Source organism: Mustela lutreola, chromosome X (genome assembly GCF_030435805.1).
Source record: "Mustela lutreola isolate mMusLut2 chromosome X, mMusLut2.pri, whole genome shotgun sequence".
In the NCBI taxonomy this organism is placed as follows: Eukaryota; Metazoa; Chordata; class Mammalia; order Carnivora; family Mustelidae; genus Mustela; species Mustela lutreola.
Window position 1 is genome coordinate 27,966,247 of NC_081308.1, and position 19,168 is coordinate 27,985,414.

At 34.9% G+C, this 19,168-nt stretch overlaps 1 protein-coding gene across 7 annotated transcripts in view; it reads right to left on the bottom strand.

The window, feature by feature from the left end:
- The window catches only part of DMD (dystrophin), a 2,248,143-nt gene that overhangs the window by 1,260,047 nt on the left and 968,928 nt on the right, over nucleotides 1-19,168 (bottom strand). For all 7 annotated transcript variants that reach the window (XM_059157899.1, XM_059157902.1, XM_059157904.1 and 4 more), the window contains exons 31-34: nucleotides 14,300-14,410; nucleotides 13,732-13,905; nucleotides 9,300-9,455; nucleotides 4,741-4,911 (exon numbers count right to left, since the gene is read on the bottom strand). In XM_059157899.1, coding sequence (XP_059013882.1) covers nucleotides 4,741-4,911; nucleotides 9,300-9,455; nucleotides 13,732-13,905; nucleotides 14,300-14,410 — 612 coding nt within the window. The remainder of the gene's footprint in view (nucleotides 1-4,740; nucleotides 4,912-9,299; nucleotides 9,456-13,731; nucleotides 13,906-14,299; nucleotides 14,411-19,168) is intronic.

The following is a 19,168-nucleotide window of genomic DNA, read 5'->3' on the forward strand; positions in this document are numbered from 1 at the left end:
ACGGGGCTCAATCCCAGGACCCTGGGATCATGACCCGAGCCGAAGGCAGAGGCTTTAACCCACTGAGCCACCCAGGCGCCCCAGTATGTTTACTTTTTATTTTGCCCAATACTAAGCTTGGTGCCAAATTTTTTTAAGGTTTTATTTATTTAAATATTTGAGGGAGGGAGGGAGAGAGAGAGAGAGAGAGAGAGAAAACAAGTGAACTCCAAGGGAAGAAAAGAGGGGAAGGGCGCGGGAGGGGTAAAGAATCTCAGGCAGACTCTGTGCTCAGCACAGAGCCCAGTGCAGGGCTTGATTTCATGACCCTGACACCATGACCTGAACTGAAACAAAGAGCCAGACACTTAACCCACTAAGCCACCCAGGCACCCCAGCTTGGTGCCAGATTTTGAAGCTTTAATCTCCTCTGCCTATTCTTCTCTCCATGGGATATTCTGGACATATTTCTGTGAAAAGTTTCCTACTGTAATTTTCCCTTTCTCTAGTTTCCTAATTTATTTGTCCTTGACCAGATGAATCATGTGTATCTCCATAAGCCACTCTAAATATTTTTTTTCTGGAACTAGATACACAATAAATAAGTGTAATTAAAATAGAGTAGAAGTGGGGTGCCTGGGGGGCTCAGCTGATTGAACATCTGCCTTTGGCTCAGGTCATGATCCCAGGGTCCTGGGATCAAGCTCTGCTTCAGGCTTCCTTGCTCAGTGGGGAACCTGCTTCTCCCTCTCCCTCTGCCTGCTGCTCCCTCTGCTTTTGCTCTTTCCCTCTCCCTGTCAAATAAATAAATAAAATATTTAAGAAAATAGAGTAGAAGTAAAACTCAAAGGATTTAATTGTAGTCAATATACTTGAAGGTATGCTCTGTTTGAATAAACTAAAGGTCAAGTAAATACTTCATTAGTAACTAAATTTGATGTATAAGATTTTTATTTAGACATTTGAGTATTTTATATATAAATCAATACGGTTTTCTTAGATCAACATAACTTAAGGAAATTCAGTAGAAATAAATGAAACACTTTAAAAATAAACTGACTCTTCATATTCAAATTTTCTCCAAGTCAAAAATACTTGGAATGATTGGCAAGTACATTCAATGTATTGCATTTAAATGAATACTCAATTTATTTTGAAAAAAAAGTGACTTTTCTCCTTTAAAATAGCAGACAAGACTAACAGTTGGAGTCAAGTTTTCCATCTACCAAGACAGCATGTGAAATCAGAATGTACTAAGGAATCATGGGGTTTCATGCATGAGTTTGATTTTTTTTTTCCTCTTAAACAATTATCATAAATGTGACTGCTTTAGATCTGTAGGTCACATGTTTTTTATTATATGACTGTGAGTTTTTAAAAAGTTCTCAGCACCTTCCAAGTGAATTCATTAAACAAATTATGTAATTTGGATGCAAATGTGTATGCTTTTACTTTACCACTAAGGGGTCTTAGAGCATATTATTAGCAGATTAGTGATTTGAAAGACCTAGAAAGGGTGATAAATTATTATATAAAAACAGAAATGTCATTTTTTCCATACTTTTCCCCTATTGGATCTGAAAATAATATTGCTCTTTGGTTTATGGAAAATACTTTCCAGATGGACCCAATAAGCTGACATATCTCCAGACCACTCAAGCCTTTTAATATGAGAAGAATAATCTAGAATTGTTTGTCAAGTGAATTATATGATAGTATGATATTTTAAGGAATTTTTTGGTGAAGCTAATGCAAAAATATCTCCTTAGGTGACTTATTCAATTACCTTATGAGGACTGTGGAGTTCAGAGTTCTTGTGTGGCAGACTTTCATAATTTCACCTCAGTCAGTTGTACATTGTAGTCAGAATTTTTTTTTAAAGATTTTATTTATTTATTTGACAGAGAGAAATCACAAGTAGTCGGAGAGGCAGGCAGAGAGAGAGAGAGGGAAGCAGGCTCCCCGCTGAGCAGAGAGCCCAATGCGGGACTCGATCCCAGGACCCTGAGATCATGACCTGAGCCGAAGGCAGCGGCTTAACCGACTGAGCCACCCAGGCGCCCTGTAGTCAGAATTTTTAAAATCCCCTTTACTTTTAGCTCGATTACTTTGTGCTCCATTATGGTAGCATTCCAAATTATATTTATAAAGCTACCACACTCTTATGAGGTGAAATGAGTCCCCTCAACATTCACATGATGAAATCCTAACCCCAGGACTTTAGAATGTGACCAGATTTGGAGACAAGAAATTTAAAGGGGCAATGAAGTAAAATAAAGTCATCACAGCGGGTCCTAATCCAGTTTGGCTAGTGTCCTTATAAGAAGTGAAATTTAGACACAGGCAAGTACAAAAGGAAGATTGTATAAGACAGAAGAAGACAGCCATTCTCAAGCCAGGAAGAGAAGCCTCAGAACCAACCAACCCTGCCAAAACTGTGACCTCAGACTCACAGCCTCTAGAACAGGGAAAAAATAAATTTCTGAGGTTTAAGCTACCTGTGGAACATTGTTACAGCAGACCTGGCAAACTAATATACCCATTAAATTGGGTATGAACAATCAGAGATATTTTGAAGGGGAGGGTGTTTTAAGGGGAGGGTGACTGAGAAGAAAGCATAGATGATTTTCATGCATCCTCTGCACATACTACTCTTTTCCCCTGCATGTTTTACTCTATTTCATCCTCTAATAGATCATAAGTACTGTCTGGGCCTTCTTGTTTGTTTATGAGAACTTAACAGTAGAAACTGTCATCAGTAGGACATGGGTTTTTATAAAGAGAAACAGATGCTGGAGGTCTTTCTCTACTTTTTTTTTTTTTTAAGATAGATATATATATATATATATATATATATATATATATATATATATAGAGAGAGAGAGAGAGAGAGAGAGAGAGAGAGAACACCAGCAAAGTTCAGGAGGGAGAGAGAGAGAATATTATGCAGGCTCCACTCTGGGGGAGTTTCTTTCCCAGGACCCTGAGATCATGATTCGAGTGAAAACCAGGAGTCAAAGGCCTTGGTATTTCTCTACCTTTATCTTATGATGCAAAACACAGGGATGATACTGCTGCAGCCAAAACTGCTACATGTCCCCCAGAATGTATTCTCCTTCTCAAAAAAAATTCACACATCATTTTAGCAGAACACATCGTCCACCCAGTTAGGACCCATCTTTTGCCATCTTGCCTGGAAGCTAAATATGATCATGTGACTAAATTCTGGTAATGAAAGATGGGTAAAATAATGCACGGAACTTTTATATCACATCTTTAAGAGAGAGATGGTGCCCTCCACTTCCTGTTTTCCCTTCCTTTTGTGGGCTGGGAGGGAGGTGTGGTGGTGAGCAAGTTTTGCCATAAGAATACTAATACCCAGAGGACTGTAGAGCAATGAAATAAAAGGGAACTACTTCTTGAGAGAATTTCATGGAGTAAAACTACTTCCCCTATCCAAAACTATCTTAAGTGAGATAGAAATAAATTGCTATCTTCTTGGAGCCATGATACTTTTTGCTTGTTTCTTACAGCAGCCTAGCCTGCATCTAAGTATATGATTGCCATTGGTTCAAACCAAACGATCACACACACAAAACATAATACTTATTTGGCTAATAAGGAAAGAAAATAAGGCCATTTAATTTTTAGACTGTACCCTCTGTACTTGTTGTTAAAATACTCTCACAATGTATACAATCCTGAACAAATAAATGCAATTCAATATCTTTTCTCTACCAACAAATCTATGTGGAGAGGGAAGAAGAAGAAATCATTCACTACTATTTACTTGAAAAATATTTATGTAACAACATTTTACATCTACTGATCTTCAGAATCTACATAGAGAAAATCAACTTTCAATTTTGGTGGAAATGTATGATCATAAATTTTTACATAATGCAATTAAAATTTTCCAACTTTGGATAATTTAAATAGCTTTGTTGAATTAAAAATAAAGCACAGTTCTTTTTAACATCTCGCCAATACAGGAAAGTGTTCACTAATTTAAAATAAAACAATGGGGTAGAGTGCAGCTATAATTTTTTTTAAAGGTCCAATGTCTCAGCAAAGTTTAAGGTGAAAATACATTATTAATATTGGCTGTTTGTTTTATATAAATGCACTTTCAAGTAATCTAATAATGAATCGACTGGAAAAAAATATGAAGCTATGAGTGACCTGACCTTACAATTTAGCTGAGCAAAAATATCTGACTGACTGTCAAGAGACAGAGCAAGAACTTAGCAGCTTGGATCAAAGGAAAGTCTAGGCTCTTTAGCGGTAGAAATGACAGTGGCTGCATGGACCCCTTGAGATTTTTTTTTAATTATGACATCAGCAATCTGCTACTCTTGCAAGTCCTGTCCAGCCCAACCGTCTGCAGTCTCTACATCCCTGCCCTGGTCATAGTGATGGGGGCCGTGAGCAGTCTGCCTAATACAAGCTAGGGAACACTGAACTCATCTTTGGATTCACTTTCTGACGAACGATGAATGTGCTTTTAAGGACTTATATTCATAACCTACCTAATTCTAAACAAGCCTTGGGGAGATTCTTGCTAAAGCTGCCCACTAGTTTTACCATGATTCCGAAATACGCAGAATTAAGAGCTACTGATGAATTTCCAAGGAAAGGGAAAGTGAAACAAGATAATGCTTATATTTCCACTACTGTTGCACATTAATAACTCCTTATAAACTCACATTACTGTGTGTTTCTTTGTATGTTAAAAATAACCTTGGGTGATACGGGTTTTACCTTTCCCCAGGCAACTTCAGAATCCAAATTACTCGGCATTCCTTCAACTGCTGATCTCTTCGTCAGTTCTGTATCTGTAGCTGCCAGCCATTCTGTCAGAGCATTCATTTCCTTTCGCATCTTACGGGACAATTTCAAGCATTTTTCCAACTGTTGCTTTCTTTCTGTCACCTGAAAAGAATGATAATAAAATGTAATTTAGTTTATCCTTTCAATTCAGGGTTAGGTATAAGCACTTAATAGGAACTTTAATATTTCTGTCATTTTAAAACAACCTTTTTCCTACATTTTAAAAATAATTTTCTAGAAAAAACCCATAGTCTCAGTACTAATGGTGAATAAACACAGTCTAGGAAAGATGAGATCCTTTCTCCAAAAACTGTGTCCTATATCAAGTAGGGGGGAAAAAAAGCTGTAATTATTTTCTTTAGTACAAATAAAAATAATTTATGGTCACATTTTTTAAATATAATGAATGATGTAAGTACAACTGAAGAAATGACAGATTTCTTTTAGAAAACCTTGAGTGATCTGTGAAATGGATAGGCAAAGTTTATAATCTTCTATAGACAAATGAGGTTGCTCTTACTGGTAAGAAATCAAAATGGAGAAAGAATATGGTTTCTTTCAAGAGGCAAAATTATTTCTGTAATTAAAATGGTCAATTTTATTGTCATTGCATCCATAAAATGTCTTACTTCTGTGGAGAAACAATAGTGAAGAATAAACCACTTCCCCTTTAAACACATTTTACCATCCAACGGGGGTAAAAAAAAAATAAATTCCAAAACAAGATTTTCACCCTTGTTAATAGAAAAAATCATGGCCTGATTTTGTGTTCTAGTTCTCAGTGTCCAGAACTAAAACCCTTCAAAATCAAATTCTTCCACATTCTCACATGGAGGATTAACAACTTTGTACTTTTCCACCACCTCTCTAGATGGGCCTATAATTTGAACATAATGTGTTCAGGGTCTAGGTTGGTTGGTTTAATAAAAAGCCCAGAAACTCTTCTGTTCACTCTATCAATCTATCTGTCTATACACACACTATCATACTTGCAAACACACACACACACACACACACACACACACACACACACACACAAAAAAAAATATATATATAAGAATCCAGTCATATGGGGCGCCTGAGTGGTTCAGTGGGTTAAGCCTCTGCCTTCAGCTCAGGTCAGGATCTCAGGGTCTTGGGATCCAGCCCCGTGATGGGCTCTCTGCTCAGCAGGAAGCCTGCTTCCTCCTCTCTCTCTGCCTGCCCCTCTGCCTATTTGTGATCTCTGTCTGTCAAATAAATAAATAAAATCTTAAAAAAAATCCAGCCATAAGCATGAAAAATGCACAAGTAAGCATATCTTTAAAGAATTTAAAATGGTACAACCAAAATAAACACACTGAAACTTTGATATAAATTCCAAATACTCAATAAAATGTATTAGTTTCTTTAACAGAGGTGTCTGTACATTAAAAAAAAAAATGTTTAGTTGCTGAGGTTGCAAATTCATTTTTTTTTTCTTTTTACAGATTTCCCCCTTCAGGGAAGTAAAAACATCTGCCCTTTTGACTAAGACTTTTAGTTGTGTGTGGGAAAAATTTATATATACCTTACAGTTTGTTTCCAAGCATAGTTATTTTTTGCTCTGCCCTATTGGTAGAAAAAGAATTTCAAATTCAATATTTTGAAGAAATCCTATCTTCCCAGAGCTAATGCATTATTGATTTTTATTTATTCTATTTTGTTTATATCCAGTTAAATAGGTTTTAATAAAACAGGAGACACTGCCATCTTAAGGAAGATTGAGTTTTATACTTTTGTGTGTGCGTGTATGTGGAAATTGGATACACTTAAAAGAGTGCCACCTGCAGTACAATGCCTCAGCAGTCACTTGTTCATGGGAAAATGTATGTGAGGCTGCTAGAACTATTGCTACTTACATATATTTCCATAAAAATCAGAGCACAGAGAAGCCATACAAGAAATTCAACTTTTGTTCTTGGAACCATTAAGGTAAGTTGATACTAACAAATACAATTTAATGTTGCTAAGGTGCTTTAAAGATTTAGATGCAGACAGTATTTTCTTAGAGAAGGAATACCTGACTTACAATATTTTATATGTTTTCATTATTAATGTTTCTAAATCTTTATTTCAAAAATAAATCTTCCCCTACATGTTTTCCTGTATTCTGTCATGTTATTAAGCAAAGCATGATTTCTTAGTACTCTTTCATTTTGCTTTAACGATATTATTAAGCACCAAATGGCTAAATAAACAAACTTTCAAAAGTGCATTTTCAGGGTTAAATAGGGCTTTACATCTTCAGGAGAGTCATTCACTTTTTAAGTATAATTAACTTGGGGCACTAAGAGTCTTCTGACATCATTTTTATTGTTTTAAATTCAATGACTATTTCATGTAAAATTTACTCTTGCAAAGGCAAAGGTTTTATGCAAATTATTCAAGACAAAAGGGAAAAAAGGCCCAGACAATAGTTTATATTTGAAGAAACAAAGAAACTACATTTTTCCCCAAATATGTATAATCTTATTAAAAAGATATCTATTAATACATTCTTTTAGTGTAAAGTGACAGAGGTCAAATTATAAACTCTTGAGTAAGTATAGAGAATAACTTTCTAGAAATTAACAAGTTGTAGCATAAGGATTATTATTAAGATATTCTTCACTTGATGATGTTAAATATAGGAAAAATGGAACCTGTAAAGGTCTACATATACTAAAGGAGATACCAAGTGGAGATACAACTTTGTCCTCTGTGATTATCTGTACCACAATGACAAACTTCTCCAGAAGTATTCAAGGGTCTTTTATTCCACAGGTAGCTTGGTGGACTATAGAAGCAGGTGAAATGTGTTTTATTTCAAGATTATCCTGGTGTTCTGCTATTTATCGTATATCAATGCTCCCTACTTTTTGATCCAATGAGAAATAAAATACGTTGCCACAACAAGACAGTAAGATCTCTTTCAAGACATGTGAAATATAAATTTGAAGGTTTTCAAAATATCAAAATAAAGATTATCAACTAATAACAATAGTAATTTCCAGATTTCCATTTGAATCTCAAAATTAACTTCCTCTCAGTGAAAAGAAAGTTGCAATTAGTAGCTTTAAGACTCAACCCAACAGTCTGCTTGCAGAACGAAACGTTAGAAATCTGTGTCTACATGGCTACTTTACAAATACAGACACAAATTTACATTTGTGTCAAAGATGAAGTGACAATTTTCTCACTGATGCTGTTATATTTAATAAGGTTGAGAACCTGAGCCTTTAAAATATATTCTGGTCTTGTCATTGATCCCAGTAAAGCTCTTTCAGTCAGAATGAAATTAAAATATATGCATTTTTATTTTTTTCTGCTTTGATCCTTATTTAATTTTATTCATCCTTCCTCACTAAGCATTAGGAGAGCGAAACCATCCCCCAATACTCCTTATTTAAAGATACTTGCTTAAAGTACTTAAACTTGTATTTATTCACAAATGGCCATAAATGCCAGTACTATATAGGTAACTTTATTTGCATAAGTTTAAGAAAATAAGCATGATATTTATTAATAAAGTACACACATCCCCTTAAATACCACATAATGTGTTATCATGACTTTTTAATGAGAGAAACGATTATTTTACTACTACGTTAATACTTTAAATCTTAGATGAGCACCAAAAAATATTTTAGAAAGTTTAGAGTAATGTAAAATTATAGCATAGAAAAGTACAGGTCACTCCTTGACGTTGACAATCCATGCCTTCATGACTACTTTGTATGATTACTATCATTACTCTGAACCATAAGAGTTTAAATCTATGAGAACTATACAGAGAATATTTGATTTGAGGGAATTGAGATAACTATCCTAGTCATTCCACTGTTTTGAAAAGGGAATAGAAAGATGAAAACATCTTTAATTAACAGTAACATGGAATTGGCCATTAGACTGTTACAGGACAAAAATACAAAAACATAATCTTGGAGCAATAGGACTCAACTGGCTATCCATTCTACATTATTAGCCAAATGTGGTGGATTATGCAAGGCTTGCCATACAGGGAAATAACTTCTATGGAATGTGACAACTCTATTACACCTAAAGTGGTCTATGTGGAATGTGTCAACTCCATTGTATCTAAATGTAAGTAAGTTCATTAGTTTATAAAGGGCTCTAGCCTTTAAGTCATCAAAGTAAATTTATACAATGAAAAGGCTAAGTTTAAAACAAAGAAACGCTTTTAGAATTATCTGATGGGCCAATAAAAACTTCCCTGAGCTGTATATATCTTTTAATGTGGATTGGAAAGAAGATCCTTATTGATTAATTTTTTGTTTCTTAATAAGAACTGCACATGGGAATCAATCTATCTCTATCCCTGACTATGCATAAATGTACATATGTATCTATCTGTTGAGAAAAAAATAATTAAGACTTTCTAAGACATTGTGCATCATTACTGCCTCGTGCTTTGCCATTTCGAAGAAAGTGTTAAGTAGCCCTCCTCTGTGGTTCCCGTGCACACCCACCTTTGCTCCCAGCTCATTATAATGTAATTTCAAAGCTGTGACTCTTTCATCAAGCTCTTTAGGGTTTTCCGTCTGCTTCTTCTGTACAATCTGACGTCCAGTTTTTATTACCATTTCCACTTCAGACTTCACTTCACTAAGACTTTTATACAAGTTCTAAGTTCAAACATAAAACAAAACATAATAATCAGCCATAGTGTACAAATTACATTATAAAAGTTGATAAAAAGAAAGAGAGGTAGAGATCACCTTAATTGCCATTCCATGTTTACAGTTTTAATGGAGTAGCATTTTGCAGCATAGTTGATAGTTATTCTTACTAAAGTAAGTATACATCATGAGTACAGTTTTACAATCCAAGTTGATAATGATTATTCCTAAAAGTTAAATGATTCCTATTTTAAATGTTACATAATATTATAAAATTTACTCTTTCACCAGGTATTTATTGAGAGCCTAGTACAGTATATAGTAATGGATTCACTAGACAAACAGTGCTGGCCAAGACAGACCCATTCAGGCCAAGCAACCTGGGTAGCTCAGTGGGTTAAGCCTCTGCCTTTGGCTCAGGTCATGATCTCAGGGTCCTGGGATAAAGCCCTGCATCAGGCTCTCTGCTCAGAGGAGAGCCTGCTTCCGCCCTCTCTCTGCCTGCCTCTCTGCCTACTTGTGATCTCTCTCTTTCTGTCAAATAAAACAAAGAAACAACAACAACAACAACAACAACAAAAACAAGACAGACCTATTCATTGCTGTTTTCACACATTTTACTGGGAATGAAACATCTAAATTTCTAGACCATAATTTCAACATATAGTAAGTCATATATAAGGAAGGAAGGTAATTTTAAACATTTATTTTTACTTTTATTTATTTATTTGACAGATCACAAGCAGGCAGAGAGGTAGGCAGAGAGACAGGAAGGGAAGCAGGCTCCCTGATGAGCAGAGAGCCCAATGTGGGGCTTGATCCCAGGACCCTGAGATCATGACTGGTGCCGAAGCAGAGAATTTTAACCCACTGAGTCACCCAGGCACCCCAGGAAGGAAGGAAGGTAATTTTAAATATGGTAATTACATTATACAATTGTATTTTCTTAATGCAGCTGATTAAATCAATATAGACAGACACAAAAATATTATTTAAAAACTCACATATATATCACAACCCTGAAGAACACATATATTACTTAACAAAAGTACATTGCTTTAACAAAGCCTCATGATACACGTCATCACACAAAGTACTTTCCTGGAAAGATACATGTATACATGAATGCATGCATGCAAACACGTATGTACAGGTATATATATGTAGGCAGATATATATGAGTTTACATTATACATTGTTGCTTTAATTTGTTCAGCGGTGATTGTGAACAATGACCTGTTTGATTGGTACTAAGAAATAAAGTTACTAGTAGGTAATTGCTTTTTCTTTGTAATTAGAACAAAACTTGGGTTTATTCTCTCTTCTCACTTTAAAATCAATGCCTAAAAACACTTTTTGTAAAGGCTGAGCAAATATCTTTTTTCATTAAAGCTACATACATAATCTACTTCTACCTTAATCCCTTCTTTGATGGTTGTTTTTTGTTAATATTCCTTTACCAATAATTTGGAGTTCTTGTCTGCATTTTCCAGTTGATTTTTTTTTTTACTTAATTTTACTTTTTATCTTAGAAATTACATAAATATCTTGGTATGTAGAAACATTCAATCAGTAACTGTATGGAGGGAATAAACTATGTCAATTTTGGAATCAGAGATATTTGTCCAAATAATTTACTCTTTAGACATTAAAAAAAAATTTCCATGATTTACCCTTGTGTTGCTAGTTCAAAGTAGCATTAGCCATTAACAACATGTCATTCAGTATGCACAGAAAGTATTTATCACTGAGGGAGCGAAATATCCTTTATATTTATTTGTAGTCCTACAGGGAAGACATTTTTTAATGAAACAAAAATTTCTTGAAAGCAAAGATAATGATTACAGTATATGCAATAGGGCATCTTAAGTAATTTAAAAATATATAAAAGTTGTAAAGAAAAGATATTCTTACAGAAGGACTACTTGAATTGCTCCTGACATTTAAACCTGAACCAAACTGAGCATGAACTTGAAAAGGTTTCCCTGTAGAGTCAAGGCACAATCACAGCTGGTTATAGGGAGGGTTGTTTTCACCTCATCTTTACTAGCAGACCAGTTTTCTGATGTACCATTAGAGACTGGTTCATAGAAGGGAACAGCTGTCCCTTTGGGAAGATATTTAATCAAGACCATAGTATACTTGGGTCATTTGCTTTCAATTATTTTTACAAAATTTAAGAGGAGATATCTTCCTATAAATCCCTCATGTTGCTCATCTAATATCAGCTAATAAGTGTACATTATTATGTTCAAATTTCCTTTTTCAGGGTAAGAATATTTATAGCAACAATGTCACTAAAATGCAGCCTGTGTTATGAAGAAATGTCATTGCATAAACATAGTTCATAATTTAACAAAGAAATATATCTATATATATCTACAAATTTTTTTGTTAAAAGATACATTATCACTCATAATAATATGACTGAAATGCATCTAAAGAGTTTCTTTTACATTTATGTTATGTAGTAAATCAAGAAACAATACCTAAAAGACAAAGTACTAACTAGATATCATTTTTGTACCTTTTAAGTTAATAATATTCAGTGCTTCTATTTTATGTGAATTTCTACTCTTAGCCCATATTAATCAAAGAGTTATAATAACAGTTGTATTACTCTAGTAGATGCCCTCATAATTCAGCCTTATGTTGCCAGAGGCATCATCTGACTTGGCACATTTCCAGTAATTGCAACAAAGGACACAGCTCAACATCCCACAATCCTGTGAAGATTTATGCTATAGGCTAATCATATGCCCCCCATGCATTTTTATTCTGTCTTTGAATATATACCTACCACTGACATTGAATGGAAAGATACTAGGGTTTAGAGCAAGAGCTCCTGGATTGGAATTCTGCTTTTGCCCTTTGCCAGCTGTTTTGTCTTTAAATTGTCTCATTTAATCTGTGACCTAGAGAATTAGACATGACTTGTATAGATCACTTGGCTTACTTGGTTTTCATTTCTGGAATGGTTTTTATTATGGTAGTTGTTACTGTTGCTGCTGTTTCCAGAACAATGTGTTTCTTTTTAGATTTTCCATTTAAAATACATATGCATGGAGGTTCCTCAAAATGTTGAAAATAGAACTGCCCTATGACCCAGCAATTGCACTATTGGGTATTTACCCTAAAGATACAAATGTAGTGATCCAAAGGGGCACGTGCACCCGAATGTTTATAGCAGCAATGTCCACAATAGCCAAACTATGGAAAGAACCTAGATGTCCATCAACAGATGAATGGATCAAGAAGATGTGGTATATATACACAATGGAATACTATGCAGCCATCAAAAGAAATGAAATCTTGCCATTTGCAACAACATGGATGGAACTAGAGCGTATCATGCTTAGCGAAATAAGTCAAGCAGAGAAAGACAACTATCATATGATCTCCCTGATATGAGGAAGTGGTGATACAACATGGAGGCTTAAGTGGGTAGAAGAAGAATAAATGAAACAAGATGGGATTGGGAGGGAGACAAACCATAAGTGACTCTTAATCTCACAAAACAAACTGAGGGTTGCCGGGGGGAGGGGGTTTGGGAGAAGGGGTTGGGATTATGGACATTGGGGAGGGCATGTGATTTGGTGAGTGCTGTGAAGTGTGTAAACCTGGTGATTCACAGACCTGTACCCCTGGGGATAAAAATATATGTTTATAAAAAATTAAAAAAAAAAATAAAATAAAAATAAAATAAAATACTCTTATAAAAAGAAAAAAAAATAAAATAAAATACATATTCAAAGTACTATAAAAAATTAGGGGTGCCTGGGTGGCTCAGTGGGTTAAGCCTCTGTCTTTGGCTCAGGTCATGATCTCAGGGTCCTGAGGATCGAGCCCCGCATCATCGGGCTCTCTGCTCAGCAGGGAGCCTGCTTCCCCCTCTCTCTCTGCCTGCCTCTCTGCCTACTTGTGATCTCTGTCTGTCAAATAAATAAATAAAATCTTTTTTAAAAAGTACTATAAAAATTAAACAAAGGGACTTCCTCTTAAATTCTGCATAGTCCTTTGAGAACTACAGATTCAAAAAAAGACAACTATAGAGGATGTATTCAAAGGCTACTGTTTCAGAAAAAAGTTCTTGTCTCTCAATACACCTGTGCTAAATTTTGTTCTTAACCTTAAAAATACATAGTAGCAATTATTACAGTTATCTGAAACAATCTTCTATTACAAAGGAGGATCATCATCACATACCTCTTTTCTTTTTTCACAGACTGCTTAATAAGGAAAGTCAAGGAGTAACTGTGTATTTGTCCCCAGAAATACATACCACACAGTGATTTAACTGTGACTGTACTACTTCCTGTTCCACACTCTTTGTTTCCAATGCAGGCAAGTGCATCTTCACTTCATCTAAAATCATCTTACTCTCCTGTAGACGCTGCTCAAAATTGGCTGGCTTCTGGAATAATCGAAACTTCATGGAAACATCTTGCAATTTTTTCTGTAAAGACAACAAAAGAAAGCACCCGTATAATTTAAAATTCCAAACAACAAGCAGTCATATTTTTGTTAACAAGTTTTTCTTTATTCCTGAAGATATACAAGATTAAAAAAAAAGTAAAGCAATTTTTTTTCTACTTTTATAGCACAAAGCATGCATACATTTGGGAGAATTCAGTAGCTGTTCTTAATGTGATACTAAATAAAAGGTAATTTATTAACATATTTTATCCTTAAGATGTACAACCCCCCAAATCTATATTATTTATATATTGTATTATATTTTTCAAATAATGTCCTTAATCCCAATTTTTCTAATAACCAAATTGTCTAATACATATTATGTTTTAATACCCAACTAAAACAAGTTCCTTAGTTTACGCAAAGATATGTACCTGTGCCATATCAATTTGGGATAGTACCCTTTGGGCAGTCTCCTTTCCCTGGTTATGTTTCTTCATTTCTTCTAAACTGATCTCATGACTTGTCAAATCTGATTGGATTTTCTGTTGGGAGGAAAGCATTATTAGTCAACACGCTCTGCAGGTTATTGCAAAAAATAACTCACTTGCCAAGAAGATGAAATTCAGGAACTCTCTTAAAGCATTATTACAATGTAGCCTCCTTTAGAATGACAATAGTTCTTTTTTTTTTTTTTTTTTTTTTTTTTTTTTTTTTTTTTTTACTTACCAAAAGTTACCAAAAGTGAAATAGCTTATTTCTCTCCTATTTGGGTTATTATGAAAAATAAATTATGCTTTCGAGTCAGTGATAATGCATAGCTATTTCAGATATTTGAGGAAGGAAATATCTGTTTATATCTAATATGAAAGACAGATATTCTTTTATCTTTGAATTTACATTCAAATCTGACCAAAAACAATATATATACATACAGAGACACACACATACACATACAGACACAAACCTGAGCACTAGTGTGCACGCACGTGCACACACACACACACACACACACACAGGACAAGATATAATGAGAAAGTTCCATGTGGATAATATTCACTGTGATATTTACTCAGTCATTCTGCACTATATTTCAGTTAAATTTCAGGGAAATTATGGATATAGAAAAGTGAATTTAAATCCCTTAATTGGCCTTGCCTTTTGTCTCTTGGATACTTAAGATATTCCTAAAGAGACTGATTTTTAAATCTTAAATAACTATGAAAATTGTTGTATTTTCTTTATTGAGTAGACATTTTTGATCAAGTTCTATTCAGAAGTGTGTCTGTATTTGACTTGTACACTTCTGATCCTGCTTCAGGAGTCAGTCAAATCATGTAGTGTGCAGAGACCAAAACAATAAATCCATTCACTTCTTTCTGCCACTTACAGCAAAAATCAGCAAGTTGTCAAATTATTCTAATTTAAATATCAGCTGCTGTCAGATTATCACAAGTAAGTTAGAAAAGAAAAGGATTAGCTTACACCAGAGTGCCCATAAAATTTTCAGGTAAAACAATTCATATAATGCATATTAGTATAAGCAAATTTATACCAACTGGAGTCAATTCCAGTACATATTACTAGAAAATAACATCAGTTTGATCAGCAGTTAGTTACCACAGAGAACTACAATCCTGCAATGAGTAGTGTAAATTATCTGAAGGAAATGCGTTGAGTGATGAAGAAGATAATTAGTATACAAGGCTATAAATGTACACATATGCCTTAATATCATTCCTTAACATATTGATCCTACAATTATAAAGACAAAGTAATGATGAATTACTTAAGTAATTACAATTCTGACATAAAATAATTAAGAGCAAGAAGTCATGCAAATACATACTATATATATATATATTTTTTTTTTTGTACTGTATATCTATCTTCACTGGTTGAATTACTCCCTTGTATATAGGTATATGCTGTTCTCCAGAAACCATGGAGTTTGGGGGCTATGGATCCCTGTAAGTGCATAATAAGGTTATTCATAAAGTTATAAATGATAAAGGATCTATAAAATTTAATGGAGGTAGGTAGGACAGAGTAACACTTAACAAGGAAGTCAACAGATGTCATCAGAGAGGTAATGTTAAAGCAGAAATCTGAATAAATAGTAAGCATCACTGGCAATAGCAGATGCTTTAGGGGGAGGGGTTATAATCTTGATATTTTAAGTGGAAAATGCTCACTCCCTCAAAAAGGTAGGTCAATACCAACAATGTCTGTTCCCCATAAACCTAGCCACTCCCAAGTCATAGACAATTAAAACATGGACAATGCTTATGTCCGATTAGGTCCATCAGATTCTCAGAAATGACAGGACAAAGTCTGGCCAGCCTCTGTGCGTGATGAGAATCATCACATATTCTAGCAGACTGTACTTATGAAGTCCCCAGTTTACAGTGTCCATTGGGGAACAGCAAAGGTCAATGACTAGAAAGAGAAGACAGAAGTAAATGCCAAAGAGAGAGATTAAAAACAAAAATACTGATGGCTTTCAAACACAGGCTAAAGGAAATGGGGCATTTTCCAACGATGTCTATAAAAACAGTTCCCATACTACGTGTTTTTTTTTTTTTTGGCTTTGTAAAATACTATGTGCTCTTATTACCACTCCCCCATTAAGAGGTGGAATTTCTTCACCTCTTCAAACTTAGGTTGCCCTTTTGATTGTCTTTACCAACATAAGAGGGCAAAAATAGTGTTTTGTCAATTATGAGAAAAGCCCATAAGAGGACAAGCAGTTTCAACTTCCACCTTTTTGGAACACTGACTCCTAAGATTTTCCTTCTTGAAACCCAACTGACATGGTTTGAGAAGCCCAAGCCACATAAAGAAGTGGTGGGTAAGTGATTTAGTGAACAATCCCAAGTGAGCTTTCAGCTACAATGAGTATCAATTCCTAGACATGATTGAGCCACCTTGGATGTCCAGTCCAGTTAAACTTACACGCCACAGCAGAGCCAGCCAACAACTGCCTACAACCCCATGAGATACCAAGAGATAATAATAAATAGCTGGTGAAAGTAACCAAAACACAGGTTCTAGTCAATTTCTGAGACAAATTTTATTCGTGTCCTTAGCTTCCATGAGACATCCCTACATATGAATGACAAACTTCTTTCTTTCTTTTTTTTTTTTCACTTTAGTTAATCCAGTTGTGTTACTTCTGCTTCAATGTTCTAAGTAGTATATTAAGCAAAGAGAAGTTTTAAAAATACTACTGATTGAGGGAAAACAGGTATTCAGATGAGGTATTAAATGGTATGAAGAATTTGGGAGAACTGAAATCATAAACAGAGAGTGAATGCACAATGGCAGGAATATAAATGGAAAAGATGGTAGGAATGAGTTATTTAATAACTTCATGTCCTAAATGAAAAAAAACCTCTAATTTTTCAATACAAAAAGAAACTTTAAAATGTTAAGTTTATGAGAATCACAGATAGTAGTTTATCTATTTATCTATAATAGTTATTCTAGTAAACCCATAATCTAGTAATTAAGGAAACCCATGAGAGAATGTGATTATAAATTCAGTAATACTTTAAATGAATTTGATTTTTTAATCGCTATATATACACATATATAGCTACATACATGAATACTTATTTTTTTAAGCTCTGTGTACCTGTACAATTAGCATTTATTTTAGTGCACTCAAACATTAGAGGACCCTGATGAGGGCCAGGAGAGAGCCAGGGAAAACAAGAATTTAAGGGATATGGAGAAGAAGGAAAGCCCAAAGAAAGAAGAGGAAGAGTTCGAGAGAAGGAGAAGCAGAACACACAGGGAAGAGAAAGGGTGCCACTTCAATCAAGTGATATAAGAGTTTTAAAAATGAGGGAGAGATCAATAAAGTCAATTTTGAGACACGTCAAATGAGGCAAGTTCTAATAAGCGTACATTAGCTGGTCAATGAGCACTATAGCTAAAATACAGTCAGTGGTAAGAGCAGAACTTAGCTTTTCCAAGGATAAATCTTAAAAACCAGGAAATCTTAATCTGAAGTTTAAATTATTTTATAAAGATTTTATTTATTTATTTATTTGACAGAGAAAGGGAGAGTACAAGTAGGCAGAGAGGCAGGCGGGGAGGGGGAGAAGCAGGCTCCCCAATCAGCAGAGAGCCCGATGCAGGGCTCGATCCCAGGACCCCAAGATCATGACCCGAGCCAAAGGCAGAGGCTTAACACACTGAGCCACCCAGGTGCCCCCAGTTTAAATTATTTTTGAAGAATTATTATTTCTTCATATAATGTAATGTGGTCAATGAGACTCGAACACGTATTAAGGCTATGTAAAAGGAGTCAGAGGATGAGAGATTTTTTTAAATAAGAAGATATTTTATTAGAAAAACCCTGTGGGAAGCAAGAAAGAATGAAGAGCAAAGATCAATAAGCAGCAGAAAAAAAAAAAATACTGACAGTAAGAGGGGTGCTGATTTTTCAGAAGCCAAAGGTAAGGCAAAAAAATAATTTTTGATATAGAAAGGCAGAAAGAGCTCCATACTTGATGCTTTGTGTAAATCAGAACAGAAGACTGTTAAGAGAAATCTGAACTCAAACTTCAGGGCCCTGGGGGCACCTGGGTGGCTCAGTTGGTTAAGCATCTAACTCTTGGTTTCGGCTCAGGACATGGTCTCAGGGTTGTGAGATGGACCCTCGCTGAGCCCAGCCTCAAGTTACTCATTCACTGAGGAGCCTGCTTGAGATTCTTCCCCCACCCCAACCGTCCCCCTGTTCACATGCACATGTGTGTACACTTTCTTTCTCTAAAATAAATAAATAAATAAATCTTTAAATTTCAGGGCTCTGATTTACCACCTGAGCACCAACCTTTCTGAAAGCTCAATTTTCTCCTCTCTAAACTGGGGAAGATGATGACAATCCAGTAATGAAGCATTATCAGTAGTCCTCGGAAAATTCTCATGTTTGCAGTAGACAACTACACTGGCTTTGGTAAAAAGATCAGATGTTATAGTGTATATAAAAATACCTGTTCAAGTTTGCACAAATATTTACTTCCAAATTGTGTCATTATGTATTATTTATTTATAAGAAAGACATTCTTTCTTATAAAGAAGAGAGAGAAAAGGGTTGAGGAGGAGTCTAAATGAAAGTGATGGAAGTTTCATAATCATTGTAGAAACTGGGGGTAGAAATTGATGAGAAAAAATGGGCGAGCCTGGTGGTAGGTGTTAAAGAGGGCACTTATTGCATAGAGTACTGGGTGAGGTGCATAAAGAATGAATTTTGGAACACTGAAAAAAATAAAATTAAATTAAATTTTAAAAAA